Source organism: Brachionichthys hirsutus, chromosome 19 (genome assembly GCF_040956055.1).
Source record: "Brachionichthys hirsutus isolate HB-005 chromosome 19, CSIRO-AGI_Bhir_v1, whole genome shotgun sequence".
In the NCBI taxonomy this organism is placed as follows: Eukaryota; Metazoa; Chordata; class Actinopteri; order Lophiiformes; family Brachionichthyidae; genus Brachionichthys; species Brachionichthys hirsutus.
This window is the reverse complement of record NC_090915.1, coordinates 4,464,559-4,485,910: the sequence shown is the minus strand read 5'-3', so window position 1 is coordinate 4,485,910 and position 21,352 is coordinate 4,464,559. Positions and strand designations below refer to the sequence as shown.

Sequence of the window (21,352 nt, the reverse complement as noted above, 5' to 3'; positions counted from 1 at the left end):
GGGGCGGCGAGGTAAAAATCAATGAGGTTTATTTTGCAGTCACAAAGCTTACACTATGTAGCAGACATCCAAACAGCTACTCACTCTATGGACCCAACACATTCATATCAGGGACGCAAACCAAAACATGAGAAACTCAAGAAACACCTGCGAGTGCTGACGTGGTTAGAAATGAGCTAGTTGTCACAAACAGTTAGCAGCAACGCTGTAGAGAGGAACACAAGTTGCTAAAAGACTCCAGCTTCTCTCTCTCTCTCTTTTTTTTTTATACGGTTCTAACAAGTTCTTCAAGGTTCAAACGACTCCGGTTCCTTCACAGCTTCGTTTTCCCCTCCAGTCAGGTGACCTCGGACCCACCGCGTGTTTTGCAGGACCGTAAAGGGGAGCCTGATCCAAGGAATCCAGATTGGAAATGAAGCAGTGGAAACACGTCAAGCGTGCTACCATGCTAACATGTAAATAAAGGAGGTGGGGTCGTGTGAAGGGACATGCTGATGTTTTAATTATTCTAACCTCGGAGGTCTAGATCAGACCAAATCTTAATTTAAAAAATATATATTTTTAAGGAGGAATATAAGTCTGGGAGGTTTTCTTGTTTTTCCTTTTACAGATTTAAATCAAGTTTAGAACTTTAGGTTTTGGACTGATCAGAAAAAAATATGGAAACTCAAATATATCAATGATTTAAAAAAAAAAAAAGTCCAACTCAAAATAATGATATTTTGTCCTTAACTTGAGCCATTACGCAAGTATTTCTCATTCTAATTAACAAAATATTGTTTCAACACATCTATTAATGGAGGAAATAATCTGCAGATGTATCGGGAATGAAAGCAAAACATTTATGGTTAAAGATGAGGAAACCGGCTCAGACAGATTCTCAAACATCTGGAATTATCTGAGCCGCAGCACAAATGCTTGCATCAATAACTCAAATGTTCTGAAGCTGCTTTCTGACAATGTGCTCAAATTAATATTTGTAATTTCATTTAGACTTTTAGGAACGTTCCCCTACGTGCGTTTGTGTTTAATTTCACTAATGAATCAAGTGGATCGGGAGGAAGATGACAACAGTCCAAACGTAGCTGCTACTTGTGTTGACACGCCTCCAGGCTCTGTGGCCGAGCTGCATTGTGGGTAATGTAGGTTTAGAAATAGACTGTGGAGGAATTTATTGATTTTTTTCTTTCATACACACAATGGGTATGTCTAAAAAAAAAAAAAAAAAAAACGTAGCAGAGCCAGACAACTTCCTTTCTTAAAATCTGGAGACTACATTACCCACAATGCAACTTGACCCGCAGACAGGCTGGGCGACAGTCTAAGGCGCTATATCCTCTGCAGTGAAACGACGGTCAGCGAAGCCAACTCCTTTTGACGGAACAGTCCATCCCATAATAATTCAGTTGCCTATCTCTTCTTGGGAGACGGAACGTCGGGTGACGTTTCCTCTGACGTCGACGGAGGAGATGACGCGACTGAATTCTCATTTAGGGTCCGACCTAAAACAGCAGACTGTCCCTTTAAACACCTGCTCAGGTTATTTACAGTCACCAAACCAGACACTTGAATAAAAATGTACAAACGTGGACGCTCCGACTCGCTCCCCTTCCTCCTGCTCACCGTGGCCACCCTGCAGCTCACTTTACCCCCCCCCCCCCACGCAGACAGTTGCACTAACTCACTACACTGTAAAAAGATCAATCACACTTTTATTTTTTGTCAGTTTTTCCTCAACTCTTCTTTGTGTTTTAAAGTCAATCAATTATAAACATTGTTCAAAATGTTACCAAAAGAAATGTACACTTGTTGTTGTTGTTGTTGTGTTTTTCTATACAAGGCAGGCAGAAGCGATTACTACATTTACCGGCCCCTTCCTTCACTCTCTCCTTCCTCTGAGAGTGATTGACATGCGACCCCCCCCCCCGCCCGTCCCCCCCCACCCGTCCCCCCCACTGTGGGGACAGAAAGTCGCTTTAAAATAGATCTGTATATATTTATATATGTTTATATCAAAAAAAGGAATACGGGAGTGGGGAGGGAGGGGCTACCCGCTGAATTTAATCAACCCTCCCGTGTCGGAGGGGAGGGGGTGATCCCTGGGCATCCGGGCCCGGGGAGGGAGGGAGGAGCTCTGTCTGCAGCTGGATAAGACTGGTCTGTGTGGAATGTCAGCTCATCATGTCGTTGCTGTTGACGCCGTACGTCGAGTTCTTCATGCTGTCGTTGACTTCTCTCCTGAACACAGACAGGTTCTGTGTGAACCTGCGTAGAGGACGGGCGAGACAGACGGCCGTTAATCAGACGACCACGTCAGCGGAGGGGCGGGGCACAGATTTGCGACACGCACCTGTCCCGGTTCTTCGTTAGCAAGTTCCTCTCGATTCCCTCCATCAAGTTCTCGAAGCACAAGTGCATGGCCTGCTGCTTCTCCGGCGGCTGGCTGTTCACGATGCTGTTCCTCAGGTCAGCAAAATACTGCAGGACACCCAGACGTGTGTGTGAATACGCACGCACGCACGCACACACACACACACACACACACAGTCCTGCTCATGCTTACCTTCTCGTTGAGCAGGATGAGGCCTAGCAGGGGTCGGGACATGGACCACTGGTTCCTGCAGTCCTCAAAGATGATTATGTTCAGCACGGTGGACAGCATCTGTACACAAAAAATAAAAACAATCATGTGATCAGTTAGAGGTGTTCTCATTGGTCCGTCAGGGGTCTGACACGCTAATGAACGTGTTCTGACAGAAATGAATGGCTATAATAAAGACGAAATAATTCATATCGTCTCATACAGGGTTATAATTCATATTATACACGATCGAGAACTGTGGGACACACAACCCGCATTATTATCTGAAGCTAACGGTCGCTAACATCAAGATCAGAATGGAATCGCAATCCGTTACGATCCCCTTTAAAGGCGTTAAATTATCGACCTCCCGGTGGACAAACAGAAAACTGATCCCTGACCTGCTGGATCATCTCTGGGTGCTGCTGCATGATGTGCAGGAAGCGGTCGTCCGTTGCCATGGCAGCCGGCCGCTTCTTCGTGGAGCGGGACAGCTGCTTGAACAGGTAGGTCACTATGTGGTCCAGACTGGAGCAGCAGCCGGTGCACACCATCGTATCTGAAACACGCACACACACACACACACACACACACACACAGATATAACCTCTCCACGCCGCGCACGCTCCCCTCCTCTCAAAACGTCGACCCGGAGAGAGTCCTTACCGAGGGCGGTGAGTCCCTCCGATATCGACGACAGGATGTACATGACAACGTGAGGCTCCAGGCTGGCGATGAAGTTCATGTGATCCTGGGTCAGAACCTCCAGCAGGGAGTAGAACGACTGGCTGAGCTTCGGGTAGTCCTGCAGGGACGGACGAGTCGGGACGGTCAAACGCGCACAGGAGACGCGCCGGGACGGTGGACAAATGGGAAAAACCTACTAGCAAGTCGCTGTGAGGGATGGACAGCAGGAGCTTGATGAAGGTCTGCAAGGCGTTGTCGAGAGCGTCGTCGCCGTAGAGACGGAAGACCCCGAAGTTGACGTAGTTTCCGCTGAGGACCGCCTTCAGCATGGCGAAACACACGCTGACCCCCTTCAGCTTCACGCCGTACACCTGATCCTTCGGGACTTCTCCTAGCGTCAGGATGCGATTCCCTACAGGAGGAAGATGAAAGGGTCATCGAGTCATTATGGACCCCCCCCCCTACCTATCCCCTCGGAGCTATTATTTAAAAAACAGATCATTAACATCACTTTGTCTCGCCTGATCAGAAACTGTTTCTAGTCTCCATTACAGGCTCCGACCACCAGGGGGCGCCAACAGCTTTCCAGCACAAGTAAAACATTTTAATTGTTTAACAAAGTTCAGCTTTCACCAACTCAAATGTGAACACATCTGGAGGAAGGTTTGCTCGTTCCCCGGGAACAGGAAGTGGCGAGGTACCGTAGGTCGTGATCATCTTGCTGGTTTCTCTGAACAGCAGGATGCCGTTGGGCGACGACACGTCGAACTGCAGCCGCTGGGATCTACGGGCGACACGTCCAGACGTCAACGATTAAACTCGGGTCTCCTCTAAGACGCACGGAAATACATTCAGATTGTTTGCCTGTTGTGGACGAGCTCGGCCATCAGTTTGAGGACGGGTGTGGTGCATGCTGGGTCGTGATACCAAAGCTCTATGGCTCGCTGCAGAATGGGCATGTAGGCCGGATACCTGCGGGGGTCAGGGTTAAGGAGGCCCCCCAGACAAATGAGGATGGGTAATATCTGATCTCAGGTCAGTCTGGGAAGGATACATCCAGTCAAAGAGCATCATGAAACTCGTTTTGGCGTTGAAGGCGAACGCGATGCCCCGCAGATCCCGGACCAGACCCACCAAAGTCCTCTGTGGGGGGGCGACGGAAGGGGAAACCTTTCAGTTGGCGCTGGTCGGTGGCGAATACCACGAAAAAATCAGCGACTCACCTTGGCCTCCTGCTCGTTGAAGGTGTTTGTGCTCAGCATCTGAGCGACGGCTTCGAAGGCCGCCGTCAGCGGCAGCATGAACTGCTCGAACTGGTCCTCGTCCTCTCCTGGAGACAGAACGCTCAGCTAACGCCGGCAGCGCGCGGCGGCGGGCGAGGAGGACGGCGAACGAACGGGCGCGGCTTACCCAGATCGACCATCAGGAGGCGGCCCAGCGCCGTGTAGAAGGTGGTCCGGCATCGCATGTCGCTCAGGTTGGACTGGTTGTTGACGCCCAGGAAGGAGAAGTGCTCGCTCTGGACCAGAGACGGGACGGTTTTTAAATAATGGCGCGGCCGCCGTGAGCTCAACGACGGGGGGGGGGAGGGGGGGCGAGCGACTCACCGTGTGGTTGTTCAGCATGAACTGGACGGCGCTGAGCTTCACCAGCTTCCTCACGCTGCTGTACGTGAAGCGACGCTGCGTCAAGGAGGAAGCAACCGGACGCAGAGAGCAGCGAAGAGTCGTTCACGCAGGCACGCAGGCGCGCACACACACACACGCGCACACACACACACACACACACACACACACACGCACACGCAACAGAAGGATATCCTAGCGAGAGGTCGTTCAGTAGTTGGAGTGTCTTTGAGGTGATCGGTTCACACTGGCCCCAGTACTTCAGGTTGGTGATGCTGAAAACAAACAACGGTGAGATTCCTTGGACACCGACTTGAATGCTTTGAAGACGGGCGGGGGGGGACGGGGACAAGCTACTCACATTTTCCCGATAAAGACGCTGAGTACCATCGTCTCGTCATTCAACCCAAGAACCTCCGATAGTCGTCGGTAAAGCTGCGATGAAGACAAACACACGGATCACGTTCACACGCGGCGCCGTTAAAAACGGTATAGAGACCGCCGCGTCTCTATGGAAACGGCTACGGCCGAGTCACCGCTCGGCGCGGAGTAAAACAAACGCACGCTACAGACGGTAAAAAGAAGCCGCGTTTACCTTCGATGATTTCTGAACCTGGTCGCCGATGTAGATCTTCCTGAACTGCTCGAAGAAGCTGAGCATGGCGAGCTCCAGCCTCTCGTTGCCGGCCTGAGCCAATCGGGAGTCGGTCAGATTCATCAGCTGGAGCACCCTGGTGAGTTTCAGCAGACGCATCAGGTCAGTGCTTTGATTTGGGCGTCGCCGCTCCGCCTCAGACAGACACGGAAACAATGGCGGCGGCGTTTCTTCCCGTTCGTCGGTTTGTCATTTCAGCGTTCTCACCGGCAGACTAACTCTCCGTCCATGGCGTCCTGCTCGTCTGTGCTCGCGAACGACACGCGGCCTCCGATCACCGCCCCGATTATATAAACCAACCACGTCAGCCGACCTGCGGGGGCGAGGAGCGCAACGTTAGCGCGATCAATGCATCATCTTTGAAGAGAAAATAAATAAACGGAGCTTTATGGTATTTACAAGACATCAGAAAAAAAAAAAAAAAAAGTGAGACTGACACTAATGACACATTGTTAGCCATACAAAACCAGCTTTTTTTTAATGAAATGAATAATCAAAGGGGGCGTGGCTTTAAGGATGAGCCCTTTTCGGGTTTCTGTCGCGCTCCCTTCGACTTTTCTTGTCGCTACAAACGTTCATATTTTCAAACCCCAAACACAAGACGCCGCCGCCGCACGCGAGCGGCCGGGAGGTTGCCCTCAGACGCGCGACGGGGCGGCTCGTACCCTCCTGCACGGTGACGTCGGCGGCGCTCGAGTTGGTGGACTGCAGCAGCTCCTGGTAGCTCTGAGCCGCCTGGTCGAACAGCTGCACCAGCAGAGCGCAGGTCTTCTCGTACTCGCACCTCCCGATGGTGGACAGCTGGTCCAGCTGCTGCTGAACGAGGCCAGCGTCGTCCAGCGGGTCTTCCAGGCCGTCTCTGCGGAGCCAACACAGCCTGCTCAGTCCCCGCGTCTCAGTCTCCCCCCCCCCCCCCCCCCGAACCGAAGCTCCCTCTCACCTGAGGATGACGTGGACGGACTCCAGCCGTGAGGTGATGTAGGCCTTGGTGACCTCCGGCGTGTAGGTCTCCAGCAGGTGCGGCTCCGTGGCTTTGACGTAGGGGACGGACGCTGCCAGGCGCTGCCACAGACTCAGCAGGTAGTGAACGCTGTTGGGGGCGAACTCCCAGTGCTGGGGGGGGGGACAGGCGGGCGAATCTCTTAGCGCGGGAACCACAGGCGCGACGCGCGGCGCCGGAAGCTAGGAGGCGCTAACCTGCAGACTGGTGACGGTGAAGTTGGCTATGAGGCGAATGACCTCCGGGTAGTTCTCTACTTTGACCAGCTCCCCCAGCTGGTAGTTGCTCTTCAGTCTCGCCAGCAGACGACAGAACTCGTGGTAGTTGTTGGGATCCGGCAAACACTGGAACGCAAAATAAATCACCCGATCAACGGACGGCGGGGCAGGAAACGCAAAAACGACAGCGAGCAGGCGAGCCGCGGACCTGGGGGTTGGCCAGGATCCTCTTGACCCCGTCGACCAAATGCGAGAGGAACTTTGCTCGTTCTGCATTGTTGAAGAGGGACCGCCTGACGGAGGCGATCTGGACTAGACACGATAACACCTGGCGCATAAAAAAAAAAAAAAAAAAGGGCGGCGTTCAGGAGGAGCGGGCGAGTCCGGAGGCGACGGCGGAGCCGATCAAACTCACCAGCGGGGACAATGATGGAGGGATGGAATGATACAAGTTGAAAAAGAGCTGCAACGTGGAGGAATCGAGAAACGCTGCGGGGCAGAAACACGAGAGACGAGACTCAGTCGGGAATGTTCCCGCCAATCCATCACTAAACGAACACCGTTAAATGTCTCTGAGAACGTTTGGTCTCATCTAAGAAGCAAGGAGATTATTTCAGTCCCTCTTTCCTCTCATCAACTAGCGAGGGAACCATCGATACCCGGCCTCGGTGATGTTTGGCTGTCCGACAAGCTCCAATTTAAGATTTACAAAAAGTGCGTCTTCACGACCGATGAAACGGCGGCGCCTACCTGATCTCCAGGACGTGGGGATCTGCACGGTGCAGAGGTCGTCCGACGACTCGTCCGTGGACGTTCCGATGAAGTCGTAGTTGAGGCAGTTGTAGCTGAGTTTGAGCAGCTGCATCAGCAGGCCGTGCTGCGACTCGTCGTTCAGGTTCAGGTTCTTCCCGGAAGCCTGCGGAACGCGCGGACGGTTGGGTGAACCCGGAGCGGCTCCTTTTCTCACCGACCGAATAACGAAATCGGGGGGGGGGGGGGGGCAAACCTGTTTGAGGAGGTTGCAGGAAAGCGTGAAGATGTCGAAGAGGGAGGAATCCCTGAACGACGACGCGATCTTCCTGTGTTTGGTCAGGGGGTGCGTCGTGTCGGCCTGTCGGGAGGAAGTGGGCGGGGTTACGTCGCGTCAGAGGGACCGGGACGGGGGGGGGGAGACGACGGCACCCACCTGATTGATCTCATTGGTCAGCTGGGACAGGATGGTGACCCCTATGATGCAGTGTTCCACGCTATCCTGCGAACGCAACAGACCGTCACCACCCGGAGAAACGGGGAAGCGCCGCCGCCACGGGACCGGGCGCTCACCTGCAGGAAGCGAGTGACGTCGGCGATGACGTTCCTGAAGACGTAGTCGTCCTTCTGACAGTCGAACCAGCCCAGTTTGGTGATCCTGGCGTAGAGCTGGATCAGCGCCTGGGTCACAAACGCCGCTAGCTTCGGCCGCGTCGCCAAATAGTTCAGCACGTAGTTCCCTGAACGCCACGGAAAAAAGACGAGAGAGAGCAGGCAGGCCTTTAAAACGCGCTTCCACAGGACTCAACTAAAGTTACATTTAAGACGTTTGCCTTAAAGTCCAGGTTAATAAAGGTTTAGATTCAAAAGAGGCCACTCACGGATGTCTATACGCTGCTCGAGGGGGAGAGGGTTGCTGGTTCGAGACACCAGTTTCGATAAACACGTGGCCGCAAGCAGCTGAGAATACGACGACTGCGGATGGGAGGGAAAGCTTGTTAAAGTGCGTCAGTTCACATCCAATCGACGGCGCGACCTTCGTCGCCGCTGGAAACGATCATCCTCGGCTGCTTCATTCACAATACATCAAAGGAGAATAACGAAACCGTCACAAAATGTTTCATGTAAATTTCTGTCCCTGAGCAAAATCACATTTTAAATCAGAACACGGTCGACAGAGCCGGCGTTTGATGAAACGAATCTTTAGATCAAACCGGCGACAGAAACACTAAACCCACGGCAGTAAACTCAGACCCCCCCCCCCCCCCCCATTATGTCACCTGAAACCATCAGACCCTTATCACGCTACTCCTGGACCAGGCCGTCAGCCCCATTCAATCTGGATCACATGTGGCATTCCTGTTAACTCAATAATTCCCCCGGAACGCGCGACTCGTGTCCGTTTGTTGCCCCCCCCCCCCCCCCCCCCCCCGTCTAGGAAGCGCGCCGGCACTCACGCTGCCTCTCTCCAGCAGCAGTTGGCATTTGCTGAGACAGTCGGGGCTGTTGGTGAACTCCACCAGAGCCTTCTCTGCCTGGTGGCGCACGGCGGTGTCGGTCGTCTCGTACAGCTGCTTACACAGGATCTCCAGCTGGGCAAGGCCCTGGATAAAAACACAAGCGAGGCGAAGAGCACGGGGGTCAATCTGCAGCCGACAGGCAGAATCATGTTGTCATAAAACGCATTCTATGAAAAGCAAGCAGGAGGTGGGGGGGCATGATGGAAGGACCCATGGAGAACCAGAGTAAGGAGACTTTTGAGCATCAGTCATTAAAAATGACAGTTTGTGAATGAAGCACGAAAAACATTCTAGGATGGGAAGTTAATTTGCTTAAAGCTAAACGCAAGCCCTTTAGTCTGCAGGCTGACGAGACTTCTGATGTTTTGACGCGGATGTGTCTGCTTCTGTACATAAAGGAAGTATAAACGAGACTTGGTATGATGTCACTGTGATGACACTTAGAATGGGCACCGCACTAGAACCTTCAGTGACTAACTTCACTTATGTGGCTGGCAGGGAAAAGTGCAGAGTCGTGCACGGACAGAGCGAGATGTCAGCGATCAATCAAAAATGGTGGGGGTTCAATGAGGACGTGAATCTCCTTCGGTTGTGTGCAGAGTGGCGAACGGGTGAGTTATCTTCATCACTGTCAGACTCTGCTGGCGTTAGATAAGAGTCAAGGACCAGATCCCGCCTGATTGGCTTCATCCGGGGCAGCAGACGAAGCCAGAGTGGGTTCTCTCCGGGTTCCTCCCACCACCAAAAATAGGGATAGGAATTGGGATAGGCTCCAGCAACGCCCGCACGTCAGATAAAGCGCTCAGGAAAATGAATAAATGTTTGACACATAAACACGAACCGAGTGCTGTAGTAAAACCAAACCAACGGAAGGGCTGATTCACGAATAGCGCTTTCATTTGAGTGTAAATACTATGAGCAGTGTCTTTAATATCACATTTGTTGTAGGTGATCAGATGACTTCTGTAAAAAGTTAGCAATGATTGATTGATTGAAGTTTATTTCACACAAAAAAAATATGCAATACACGCCAAATTCCAAATGAAACATTTACAAAGAAGAAAAATTGACTGTCCTTCAACTTCAAACTAAAAACAATGGGGTTTTTTTTTTTTAATTAAAAAATAAATAAGCAAAACAAGTCTAAACCAACTTACCAATTCTCAACTCTAACGTTAATTACGTAATAGAACCAAAATAAGTAAGAGAAATAGAACAAAGTAAATTCCTCGTAGTGTTGCTACGGTAACAATTAACAGAACTATCAACAGAACCAGATCTGATGTAAGCAGAAACTTGGAAATGTTATTTGTCATGTGAATATATATATATATATATATACTACGTTTTTTCACCTTTTGTTTGGCAGGAAGATTTGATGTACGTTCAACGTGTTATTTAAAAATAACAAAAAAATAAATAAAATAAAAATAGTAAAGGAGATGGAAATGATGACGTATGTTTTCCACAAGCAGATCACGTAGCTCACGTGACAAACCAATACATAATAATAAAGCCTGTTTGGATCCGATCCAGAGAGTCAATGTCACGCAGCTAGCATGGAGGCTAAAGCTACTTGTGTTGTCAGGACACAACCGGTATCTACCGCATTCACGGCTCCGTAACATCACAAGCTAACAGCACAAGAGCAACGCTGCACGCCAAGTTAAATAAAAATAAAGTTAGCGTTTAAACCAAAGCAAGAATGTTCTCTAGCGACGCTAGTCGTATAACTAGAGCAAACGTAAACATCTCTGCCCGATTCCTAAACATGTGTCCATACCGAGCTAGCTTATAGCAGGCTAAGCTAAGCAAAACAGCACTGCTAGGTTACGCACATAAACAACACAATGGCTAAAGCCGCCATGGTCTCCAGATCGATGTTTTCATCATCCAACATGTCGCCCGCAGCCCCGGCCATGGAGCCGGTTTCAAAGGGAAACTATTAAAACCATCGAATCATGTTTTCAAACGGACTCGGGCGGGAGAAATGTGGGATGTAGCTCATGGTAGCATACTTGCTATAAGGGGTCAGATACGTTTAACACAATGAGGGGGGGGGGGGCATAAATAAACATTTCACTGTTTCTGCACTGCGGGGTTAAGTCGGGTAATATTAGCTTTTGACAGCAAGATCTAAAATGTCTAACCTGGCGCCAAACAGTAAACCAGCTCGAGTTAGCCTCGTAGCTAACCAGTTTGTGTTTTCATTGTTTACTTCACTGAAATACGCCGAAATACACCACACCGCTATCCCAATGAAGCTGCCGGCTCGACGGACCCGAACGGCAGGACCGATAGAGGTTACACCGCCGAGACCCACATCCGTGTGTGTGTTCTCCATTCTGAACCCAAACAACCAGCACAAGCTAACGAGCTAGCCGTGCAGTGACAACAAGGCCCACAAGTCAACACAGGCGGCCACATCCTTTCTTTTACGCCCGGCAGCCCGAACACAGCCGCCTCCGACCCGCAGCGGTCCACCCACGGGTTCCATATCGGGAACATAGCGCCCAAATCCGCATTTAATCTTATTTATACGCTCGGGGATAAACTGTTGATTACAAAAACATGAAACCTCTGCTTACCTGCACATGATCCGCCATTTTTCTCCATTTCATGCACCTCTCACTCCCCCGCTTATGGATATAGAAAGAGACAACAGCGCAGCCCTGCTGGCAGCCCCCAGTCACTGCAGCCTAAACAAGCTACGTAACGTAACAGTGACTGTTCTAAGTTCTAAAATGTAAAATATAAAATGGGAATTTTTCCTGATTAAATGGGTTTTTTTTTATTCATGAAAATGGTTGATTAAAATATAATTATAAAAGAATCTGAAAATATTAGAATACTGTATAAAAGGGCCCCCCAAGACCATATAATACCTTTAAGCAGGTATAAAACGCCTCATGAAATCGTCCCATATTTACGAAGGGCAAGTTTAGATTAAAAAAAGTAATCGTAGAATTTTGTTAGCGATGAAGCCATATATTGATGTTAGTAGCATAAAATACATTTGCAATTAAATACAAAGTGTAGCATAAAAAAAACAAACATTAAAAGTTGAATAGTCTATTTTATTTTATTTGGCTCAGAAGATAAAAACAATTACCTCATTGGAATGAAATACTATGAGCATTTCCATATATTTTAAATCAATGTGTGTTATTTCTTTTCCCTTCGGGCATAATATTTAAAAAAAAATATATTTACGTTTACAGCCTTAGCCTTGTAATAACTATTTAATAATGGCCGAATAGGAAAGAATAAGTTCCCAGTATACGTAAAACAATGTAAGACTTTCCTCTACCAGAAGATTAATATTAGTCTTATGTAACTACCTTTTGTATATTCTTAAATACATATTTCAACTTTATGAAAGTAATTATTTTGAAAGTAATATATTTTATGTATTTTAAATGATGGTGAATTTGTTAACAACTTATTAACATACACAGACGTAATAAAGCTCCTTCAACTTATTTGGGCCATTTTGTCATTATAATTGTAAAACTGAATCCACATAATTTATTCATATAGTTTAATTACTTATTTCTCTCAGGCCTTCGTTTTACAGTGATCTGATATTATGTTCTGAAGAAGCGAATTGATTGATGTCTTGCAAGATACTAATTTATTTCATGGTGCAGTATTTATTCTATCCACTAGGGGGAGGAGTTTGTTGTTTTTAAGCACCGAGCGTGCTCCTCGCTGCGAATATAGAGAAAAAAAGTGAGCGATAGTAATCCTGAGGGTCTCATTCAAACAGACGCTTTGAATTTGAGCACAAAGTGTAAAGTGTAAATATTTTTAGAGTCTGTGAAATGCTACACAAAAAATTATCTAATAATAATGGAGTACATAACATTTATTGAAATGCATGGATGTATTATTATTCCTTCAAATAAATCGCATTTATGAGGTAATAAACAAGCTCAAGCGCTCATGTGTGACTTCACGCAGACATACGTTTAAAAGTAGGTGCAGCACAAACAGATACAGCAAAAATCACTCACTGGCGCACCTTAAAGGGCAGTCCCAGCATCAAGGGTCACTTGCGAGACGTGCAAGCATGAGCCTGAGGCCAATCTTCATCGAAGACTTGCAGAAACTGTCAACCGGGATGCTGTTTTAATTACTATATTGTTGAGTGACGTTTTGTTGACATGTTGTTTCAATGTACATATAGTTTCAAATCTCCAAATAGTATGCACAATCATTAGAGTCTAACACTACTCTGGATGGGTCTTTGTTTTTATATATATATTACTGCAATCTGCTCCATGTTGAGTATATTAATAAAGGTATAGCAATAATAATAAATCAATTAATTCAAGCAACAAAGTGACTGAAGACGGTAACAGTGAACATTTGGTGAACATTTGCCCCTGAGCAGTTTCTGCCTTTATTTAATTTCATCTTAGTTTTTTTTTTTTTATGTCGCACCGCTGTTTCACATTAAAATCGTGTCCGAACCGGCTCTGTCTCTGGTTGGTTATTTATATTTTAAGATTTTTAACGTATTATGTAACTGGAAAGGGGGGGGGGGGGGCGACTCTCTCGCAAAGCCGTTTCTTATAAATCACGTGACCCCACCGAGCGCCTTCCCTTAAAAACATCTGGTCTGTGTGTTTCTGCGCCAGAGCTGCAGGAAGTCCTCAACCTGGTAAGAACATTTTCAGAGTTTATTTGAAGCTTGAAATAAGAGAACAAATCAGATTAGTAGATTCAAGATTTTAGAGGAATTGAACAAAAAAAAAGGAGCTATAGTCTTTTAAAAAGAAATATTCAGGTCTCACACACGCCTATTGTGACGTTTCTTTTTTATCTTATTTTATTTATTTATTGGGCGTGGCTTTCACCGGCCATCTGCTTGTATGAAGAATTGCAGGAAATCTCTGACACAGATTATTGAATTGTTCTGCAGAAATGGAGCAATTTAATATAATATTTTTTTTTAACTTTCACTTTTTGTTTCTTCCATCCAAACAGTTTTCAACACCATCATGGCGACAAACATCATCATGGCGACGGAGTGAGTAACCTTTTAAATTACATTAAAGTAAAATGTGGTGAACACAAAGCTTCTGTTTGTCCTGAAGTAAAGTGGAAATAAATAATTCATGAAATCGTTCCAATTTTTCCCCCCTTCCAACGGTTCTGGTAGTTATGTGGGATTATTAAATCTGAGGTCGATAGAAACTAAATTCTGAGATAAATGTAGATGTTTAAAATTACAATTTAGCATCATTTTTTTTTTAACTTAACCAATCAACACAATCCAGATCATCCAGGCTTCCTGTAGGCCACTGCCAGTCGTGACTTGACGTCATGATAGTAAAGACGAGGAAGAGTAAAATCAACATGTAAACTACATTTCTACAACATGTATCAGAATCGTCTTAGTTTTATTGGTATTGTTAAATGTCAATGATTTATGTACTAAGGACTTTCAACGGAAACAAGACCGCAGGGGCTTTTTTGAAATGCTCCTCTTAGACAGGATGTTTGACTGTATTTGTACTGTAATACATGCTACTGTTTGACTGTACTTGTACTCTAACATTCTATCTAATAAATATATTCATCATCATCTTCACAAAAATCCACCCAAAGAGAGTTAACAGGAAGTAGAAACAATGACAGCTTCCTGCTACACACGAAACATAATTAACATTTCAATAACAGTTTATCTCAGGACATCCGGTTCTGTATGAAAATCCGGTTCTGTATGAAAATGTGTTTTCCGCGTCTGTCAACATTCACTTCCTGGCAGGAAGTGAACCCTAACCCCTATGCCTGATGCAGCCACTAGAGGGCAGTCTCTGCTCAGTTTCCATCCATCCATCCATTTTCTTGCATTTATAAATTCAAAGCAACAACAGTAAGATGAACTCAAGTAGTCAGTTAGGCTGGGATTTTGCTTGTTTATTGTAATTAATGTATTTTTTAACCAACATTTTGTATGATAAAGTAAATTCTACTGATTTAACATTATTATTACCAAAAGACATACCACATCATTTCTAGTCGATCTGCTTGGACCACGAAATATGGAGGAGAGGTTTGTCAGTAATCTTTTGTGACTAGCAGACGCACAGAATAAAATGTCAAAATCATCTTATTCTACAGGAAATACCGTGACATCTGCCTGACAAGTCAACTGATCCGCTCAGGATCTCCTGCCATCTTCAAGCTGAATCCAAAGACGGAAAACATTGGCGCTCTTGTGAGACTGACAATTGGTGACCAAAACGTGAACACCATTAACAAAACCATCTTACTCGTAGGAGAAACAGGATCTGGAAAATCTACTCTGATCGACTCTCTGGTGAACTACGCCATGGGAGTGACCTGGGAGGATGACGTCTGGTTTAAGATTGTCAATGATCAGAAGGCACCATCAGCAGGTCAGAGTTCAGAAGAGCATAATGAACCAAATCAGTCAGAGAGTCAGACGTCGGAGGTGATTGTGTACCGGATATTTGGATTTGAAGGTAAAACTCTGCCCTACTCTTTGACCATCATTGATACGCCTGGATATGGAGACACCAAAGGGATCAAAAAGGATGACGTCATCAAAGAACAATTACTAGACTGGTTCCGCTCGGATAATGGGATCAATGAGATCAACGCAGTGGGTCTGGTGATGAAATCGGCTGACAACCGACTGACTGACCGACTGAGGTATGTCTTTGATTCAGTGGTGTCTCTGTTTGGGAAAAACATGGAGCAGAATATCGTTGCCCTCATCACACACTCGGACGGGCTGGTGCCACAGGATGCCCTGAAAGCTCTCGTAAATGCAAACATCAAATGTGCCAAGAATGAAAAGAGGGATCCCCGTCACTTCCTGTTCAATAACCGCCAGATGATGGAGAGAAAAGAGGAAGATTTGTTTGTGCTAAAGTTTGCGTCGGATTTCTCGAAGTTCCAAATGGATCAATTCACCAAATTCATTGGAAAGGCTTCACCTCAAAAGCTGAACACGACAGTGGACGTCCTGAATGAGCGGAACCGATTGAAGAGCGTCATCATAAGTCTGGAAGAGAGAGTCCAGACTATCGAACTCCAACGGAGACAGATTACGCAAGAGCGGAACATTCTGGAGAACTGTGAAAAAGACATGAAGAATAATAAGAATTATATCGAAGACGTTGATGAAGTCTATAAAGAGAAAAAAAAAATAGAAGGTGGGAGGTGGGGCATCCTCTGGCTCTCCTACCGAGGTGCCATGAACTGCCTAAAGTGCGAGGAGACCTGCCACCATGAAGGATGCATTCATGCCACTAATCCAGATGATGGCTGTGCGGTCATGGAAGATGGCTACTGCACCGTATGTACCGGGAAGTGTCCAACCGAAGTTCACGTGAAGGACACGTGGATCTTTGTGACAAAGACGAAGAAGGTCCGGAAGACCAAAGAGGATGTGAAAAAAAAGTATGAAGAGAGCAAGAAGGATAGCGAGAAACACTTGAGCATTCTGCAGCTAATGGAGAAGAAAATGGATGAATATCAGAGAGAGAAAGACAAGTGGCTGGACGAGTCCTTCCAGCATATCAAAAACCTGGAGCGGATTGCCCTGAATGTGGATTCGCTGTCCACTCTAGTCCACCTGGACTTCCTGATCGAGAGGATGGAGGAGAGAAACGACAGAGCGAAGCTCCAGGAGCTGAAGGAGATGAAAAAACGAGCGGATAAAGGAGCCAGCGTGGCGATGGGGTACATGAACAAAAACAAGATTTAATCAAGACAAATGTTTCCGGATATCATTTGGTTATGGATGGCGTCGTAATTCTGTTTTCTGCTTATGTGTCTTATGAATATATCTAAATGTGTCTTAATACAAATCAAATCCGGAAACTACAATACATAAAATGTAAAAGTTTAGCCTGGAGGGGGGTCTGAAGCCCTTCCTGTGTCCAAGTGTTCTTTGAAGTTTATTCAGATATTTGTAAATGTGGATGAATTAAAGGAGCAGTTTGAAACGTACAAAATAAATGTCGGCATGTAAAGTAAAGTGATGGACGTCATGCCCTGCTTTTTGCATCTGTGGATGTTTGTAATCAATAAACAATCTAGCTCATTTGTCTTCTGGTCCTTGATGCAGGTGACAAATTTAATTTCAGTTCAGTTTTAAGCTTATCTGAGGCACTTTTCATGTCAATAATAGGATTTATTGTGACTGTGTGAGCATGTTACTTACTCATATCATAGAATAACTATGCATAACAAAATGCAAGTTACTAGTTTGCAGTTGTCATTTTAGGCAGTGGTTGTTTATGATCCTGAGAGGAAACAGCTGCCTGAATTTTAATGTAGTGAAAATAATCTATTAAAAATGTGTTTCTATGGGCTCAAAGAAAATACAAATAAAACGACCCACTGCAGATTATGATTCAAATATTGTGACCAAAAAAAAATAAATGTAAAAAATTAGATGAAGTAGATGGAGGACAGAGAGATACTCATGATTACGCAGTAGTACTGGTGTAGGCCACAGGGTGGCGCTGTAGCACCACAATATGTAGCACCGTGAAACAAGACGAACGCTGCATTGGGGAATATTAATGTAACTCAACGTAACGAGTCACATTAATGACCAGTTAATCAACACGAATACATTATTGATTATAAATAACTATTAAATTTAATGAATGACACAATTAATATAAGTCATGATATGTTAATGCACAAACTTTAATACACACAGTTGGAACACAAAGTGATGCGTTGCATTTTATTGCTTATATTTATATATATTTTTATTTTATATTTATTTATTATATATATATAATAATAATACATCTTTTTCTATTTTGTTAACTAGGAGTGAGAAGTAATATTTTACTTTGTTGGTACTTTTACTGTAGTAACGGATTTGAGTATTTCTTCCATCACTGATGTACTTTTGTCCTCAAGGGGGCAGTATGGTATCAGGTACCCAAGTGAGTGTACTTTGCATCACAGATGGCTGAGAACATCTCTCTCTCTCTCTCTCTCTCTCCCTCTCTCTCACACACACACACACAAACACACACACGCACGCACACACTAAATTAAATACTTTAGACTTTTATGACTGGGATCAGATTCTGTCGCCTTCATTTGGATGATCGTCGAATGGGGCTGCAGCGTTCTGCTAAACACCTGATAAAGATGGAGTCACCATCAGAGACTGTTTCCTCAACACTCCAGTTTGATGATCGCGCTTGCTGGACGTTTTTGCATCTCTGACAGGCTCCGTGCTGAAATGATGCTTTTGTTGCACAGGAAATGCCCTGTCACAAATCCCACACGATGGAAACGATAAGGGGGAGAGCGGAAGGTGAGGCAGAGGAGGTGAGAGGAGGAGTGAATGTTTAAAGAGCTAATTTCCTCCTTTTTGCTATGTCTCCATCCATCCATCCACCTCCACTCTCTGTGGAGTGCAATCTCCTCCCCCTGATGAAGTCAAGAGGGGCCACCTGTGGCCCCGACAATCTCAGGACCTCTTTGCTGCTCTTTTCATATCCGCTTATGATTTCCTCTTTATGTGTTGCTCCTCTTCTCTTAACCCCATTCTCTTCCATTTCCCCTCCTCCATTTACCCTCCATCTTCTCTCCGACAGGCTTCTTATTCCAGGCCCTCTTGCTACGCTATTTTTCTTTCCTCTTTGTTTTCCCTCCTCCTCATCTCACGCCTTTATTTCCACTTTATCATTGTGAAGGCATCGCCGTTTTGTGTTTTATTCTCGTGGATAAAAATGCTTTATTTTCTGGCAAACCAACTCCTGCAGAGAGTTCTTTAATAAACGTGGACACCGACAGTACAAATTGAAAGCAGTCCCAGATGCTTCACTTTTCGGCGTTCGGCGAGCAAGTCAACAAATAGTTCGCAGACAAACCGCAGAAAGATCTTCTAATGAATGTTGATCAGTGAAGAAGTGGTCAGTGCCAGAAGACAACTTTAAAGTTGGGGACAAGATTAGGAGAAGGCAAAATAATTTTAATAAAAAAAAAAATCAACAATGAGCAACAGCTAGTGCTTTTGGGGATGAGTCAGCAGCAGCTTGTTATAGGTTGTTCAGCTCATTTGGGCTGATCTGAAAGCTGCCGATCCGGATACCCGTCTGGATATAAAAAAATAAATAAAATCAGGATTTTCCCATTTACTTATAATGGAGGTTACCCCCCCAAAAAAATCACATCTTGTGAAATATGCATTCAATCACTCAACAAAAACCATAAAGGGGTCCGATATGAACTATCATGTAAAAATGTCTTCTGGATGTGATCCAGAATGAGGTCAGGAAAAAATATTACATTTTAAAAATCAGTTAAAAATACACATCAAGTCCGATTCACGTTTACTTTTCACGGTTGGTGTATAAAGACACCGAGAACAACGCATAATCTTTTGATCACCATGCGGACGGTGTAAATCCAAGTGGGAGGGGAATGAGCTGCTTGGCGGAGGTCTGCGCTCTCCGAGTGCTCTTCTAGTGTGGAGATGTTTTTTCCTCATATAAAATCTACATTTCCTTGCAGATGGTAAGTTTAGGTTTTGTACCTGAGGATGAAAACACCAGCAGGAAGACCCTCTATCCAACAGTTGGACCGGTTCTATTCCAGTTTGGTCGCTTGTTCCGCCTCTGTAGCTCTGCGTTCCTGGAATGAAGAGGTCATCAACCCCAGATGCCCTTAATCTAAATCTGTCTTCCTAAGAGTCACATCACAGTTTTCTCGATATTATCGATCACTTGATTTGGCTGGAGGCTGTTATCAGATTCATATCGGGTCCAATTATGAGTATGCAGCGATTGAATGGAAGTGATTTCAGTGGGAAGGAAGGAATCTATCACCCCCCCCTATGGTCCAATTAAAAATACAAACGAGCGTCAAAGCGCTCACTCCGACGCCGCTGATCGACGTGTTCAGAATTCACTCTGATGTCGCACTGACTGATGACCTGCCTCAGAAAATCAGTTGCTTTTAACTTCTATTTAATTAAAACTTTTGCCAAATCGTTTCTTTACCATTTTGGCTGAGATGGAATCTCTTACAAGAAAAAAATACAAAATAAAAACAATAATCTCCAATTGATGAAAACATCAGTAACAGAAAACATTTAATAATAATTGCCTAATAATAAATAAATGCCAGTGTGGGTACAGATCAGAAGAGGTGAGGTTTATTATTGTTCATTCTGAGATAGATCGTTGTCGTCTGCATGCGAATCGTAAAACCTTCAGTCACAGTATCGGATAATCTTTGAAGAATAAAACAACTTTGGGAACATTTAATTAGGGAACTTAACGGTAATCTGGACGGGATGGGCGTTAGCGAAATGTCGCTATTGTTGCTAACAGAGAAGCTTTAATCCAGTTTGCAGCACGATTACAGACTCCTTTTAATTGTCCTGTAGAGATGGATGCTCGTTAGGCCTCCCGAGCGTAACCTGTTCCTGCGTCCTCTCTGTCATCCTTTGTTCCGCCCATATTCTCTTCTATCTCCCTCCACCTGCCCCCCCCACCAGCGTTCCTTCCTTCTCCAGCAGCATCGAGGCCATCGAGCCCATCTGTCTGTGCTATCTTGAAATCCTCCAGTGGGGTTATTGGAATCACTTCTTTTGGAGCTTCATAGGAGAAGGCTGGACTGTGTACATGTATGTATGTATGTATACTCCGTGTGTGTGTGTGGAAAGGTGTGTGTTTGATATCACAGCCGGGTCTGATTGGAACTGGGCCTCAGTGCAGGAGAGCAATAGTGTTGGTTTCGTGACCAGAAGAGGTAGAAAATCAATCCACATGTATTTTGGTTCATTTCTCGTGATGTGACGGAGACGCTCCAGGACTATAGTAGCAAGGTGAAGGAGCGTCATTTGAATGTTGACCCTCGATAATACTCCTTTTAATCCTCACAAAGCTCTTGCAGAATTAGCACCGACAAGCATCGTGAAGCATCATGACATCATTCCTCCACAAAATGCCATTAAAATACGTTTGGAACTGAAATCGACCAGCTGACTTGGACACAAACAGACATGAAGTATCACAGCATCATAAATAGGTTTGATGATGATTCTAAAACTCTAAAGATTTTGCACGGGGATCCGGAACCGAGTTCATCGCTTCCTTCTAAAGTCGGTTCGCATCAGCGTGAAAAGCAAAAGACCACACAGACAGTAAGACGCTGTGTTTGCTGTAGTGCATCATTACCCAGACTCCTTTGGGCCTGCTGTTGCACAACAAATTTGCTAGAACATTTCCCTGATTGCAGCCTTGGGGTTGAAATGTGTGTGTGTGTGTGTGTGTGTGTGTGTGCATGTGCGTGT

General features: G+C 45.7%; 2 protein-coding genes across 2 annotated transcripts; one reads left to right on the top strand and one right to left on the bottom strand.

Moving 5' to 3' along the window:
• Positions 1-1,976: 1,976 nt before the first annotated feature.
• xpo7 (exportin 7) lies at positions 1,977-11,657 on the bottom strand. Its single transcript, XM_068752548.1, has 28 exons — positions 11,625-11,657; positions 8,974-9,120; positions 8,398-8,491; positions 8,090-8,256; positions 7,953-8,018; positions 7,773-7,877; positions 7,517-7,682; positions 7,182-7,255; positions 6,975-7,094; positions 6,746-6,892; positions 6,489-6,661; positions 6,214-6,407; positions 5,756-5,861; positions 5,489-5,624; positions 5,255-5,328; positions 5,088-5,168; positions 4,876-4,939; positions 4,679-4,787; positions 4,492-4,598; positions 4,323-4,411; positions 4,133-4,240; positions 3,970-4,052; positions 3,466-3,680; positions 3,248-3,386; positions 2,983-3,140; positions 2,564-2,662; positions 2,351-2,478; positions 1,977-2,265 (listed from the first exon to the last, which is right to left on the bottom strand). The coding sequence occupies exons 1-28, from the start codon at positions 11,655-11,657 to the stop codon at positions 2,172-2,174; spliced, it is 3,276 nt and encodes a 1,091-aa protein (XP_068608649.1). The 3' UTR covers positions 1,977-2,171.
• Positions 11,658-14,029: 2,372 nt separating this feature from the next.
• LOC137908186 (septin-7-like) lies at positions 14,030-17,124 on the top strand. The gene is made up of 2 exons (XM_068752550.1): positions 14,030-14,071; positions 15,169-17,124. The coding sequence occupies exons 1-2, from the start codon at positions 14,043-14,045 to the stop codon at positions 16,781-16,783; spliced, it is 1,644 nt and encodes a 547-aa protein (XP_068608651.1). The 5' UTR covers positions 14,030-14,042; the 3' UTR covers positions 16,784-17,124.
• Positions 17,125-21,352: the final 4,228 nt, after the last annotated feature.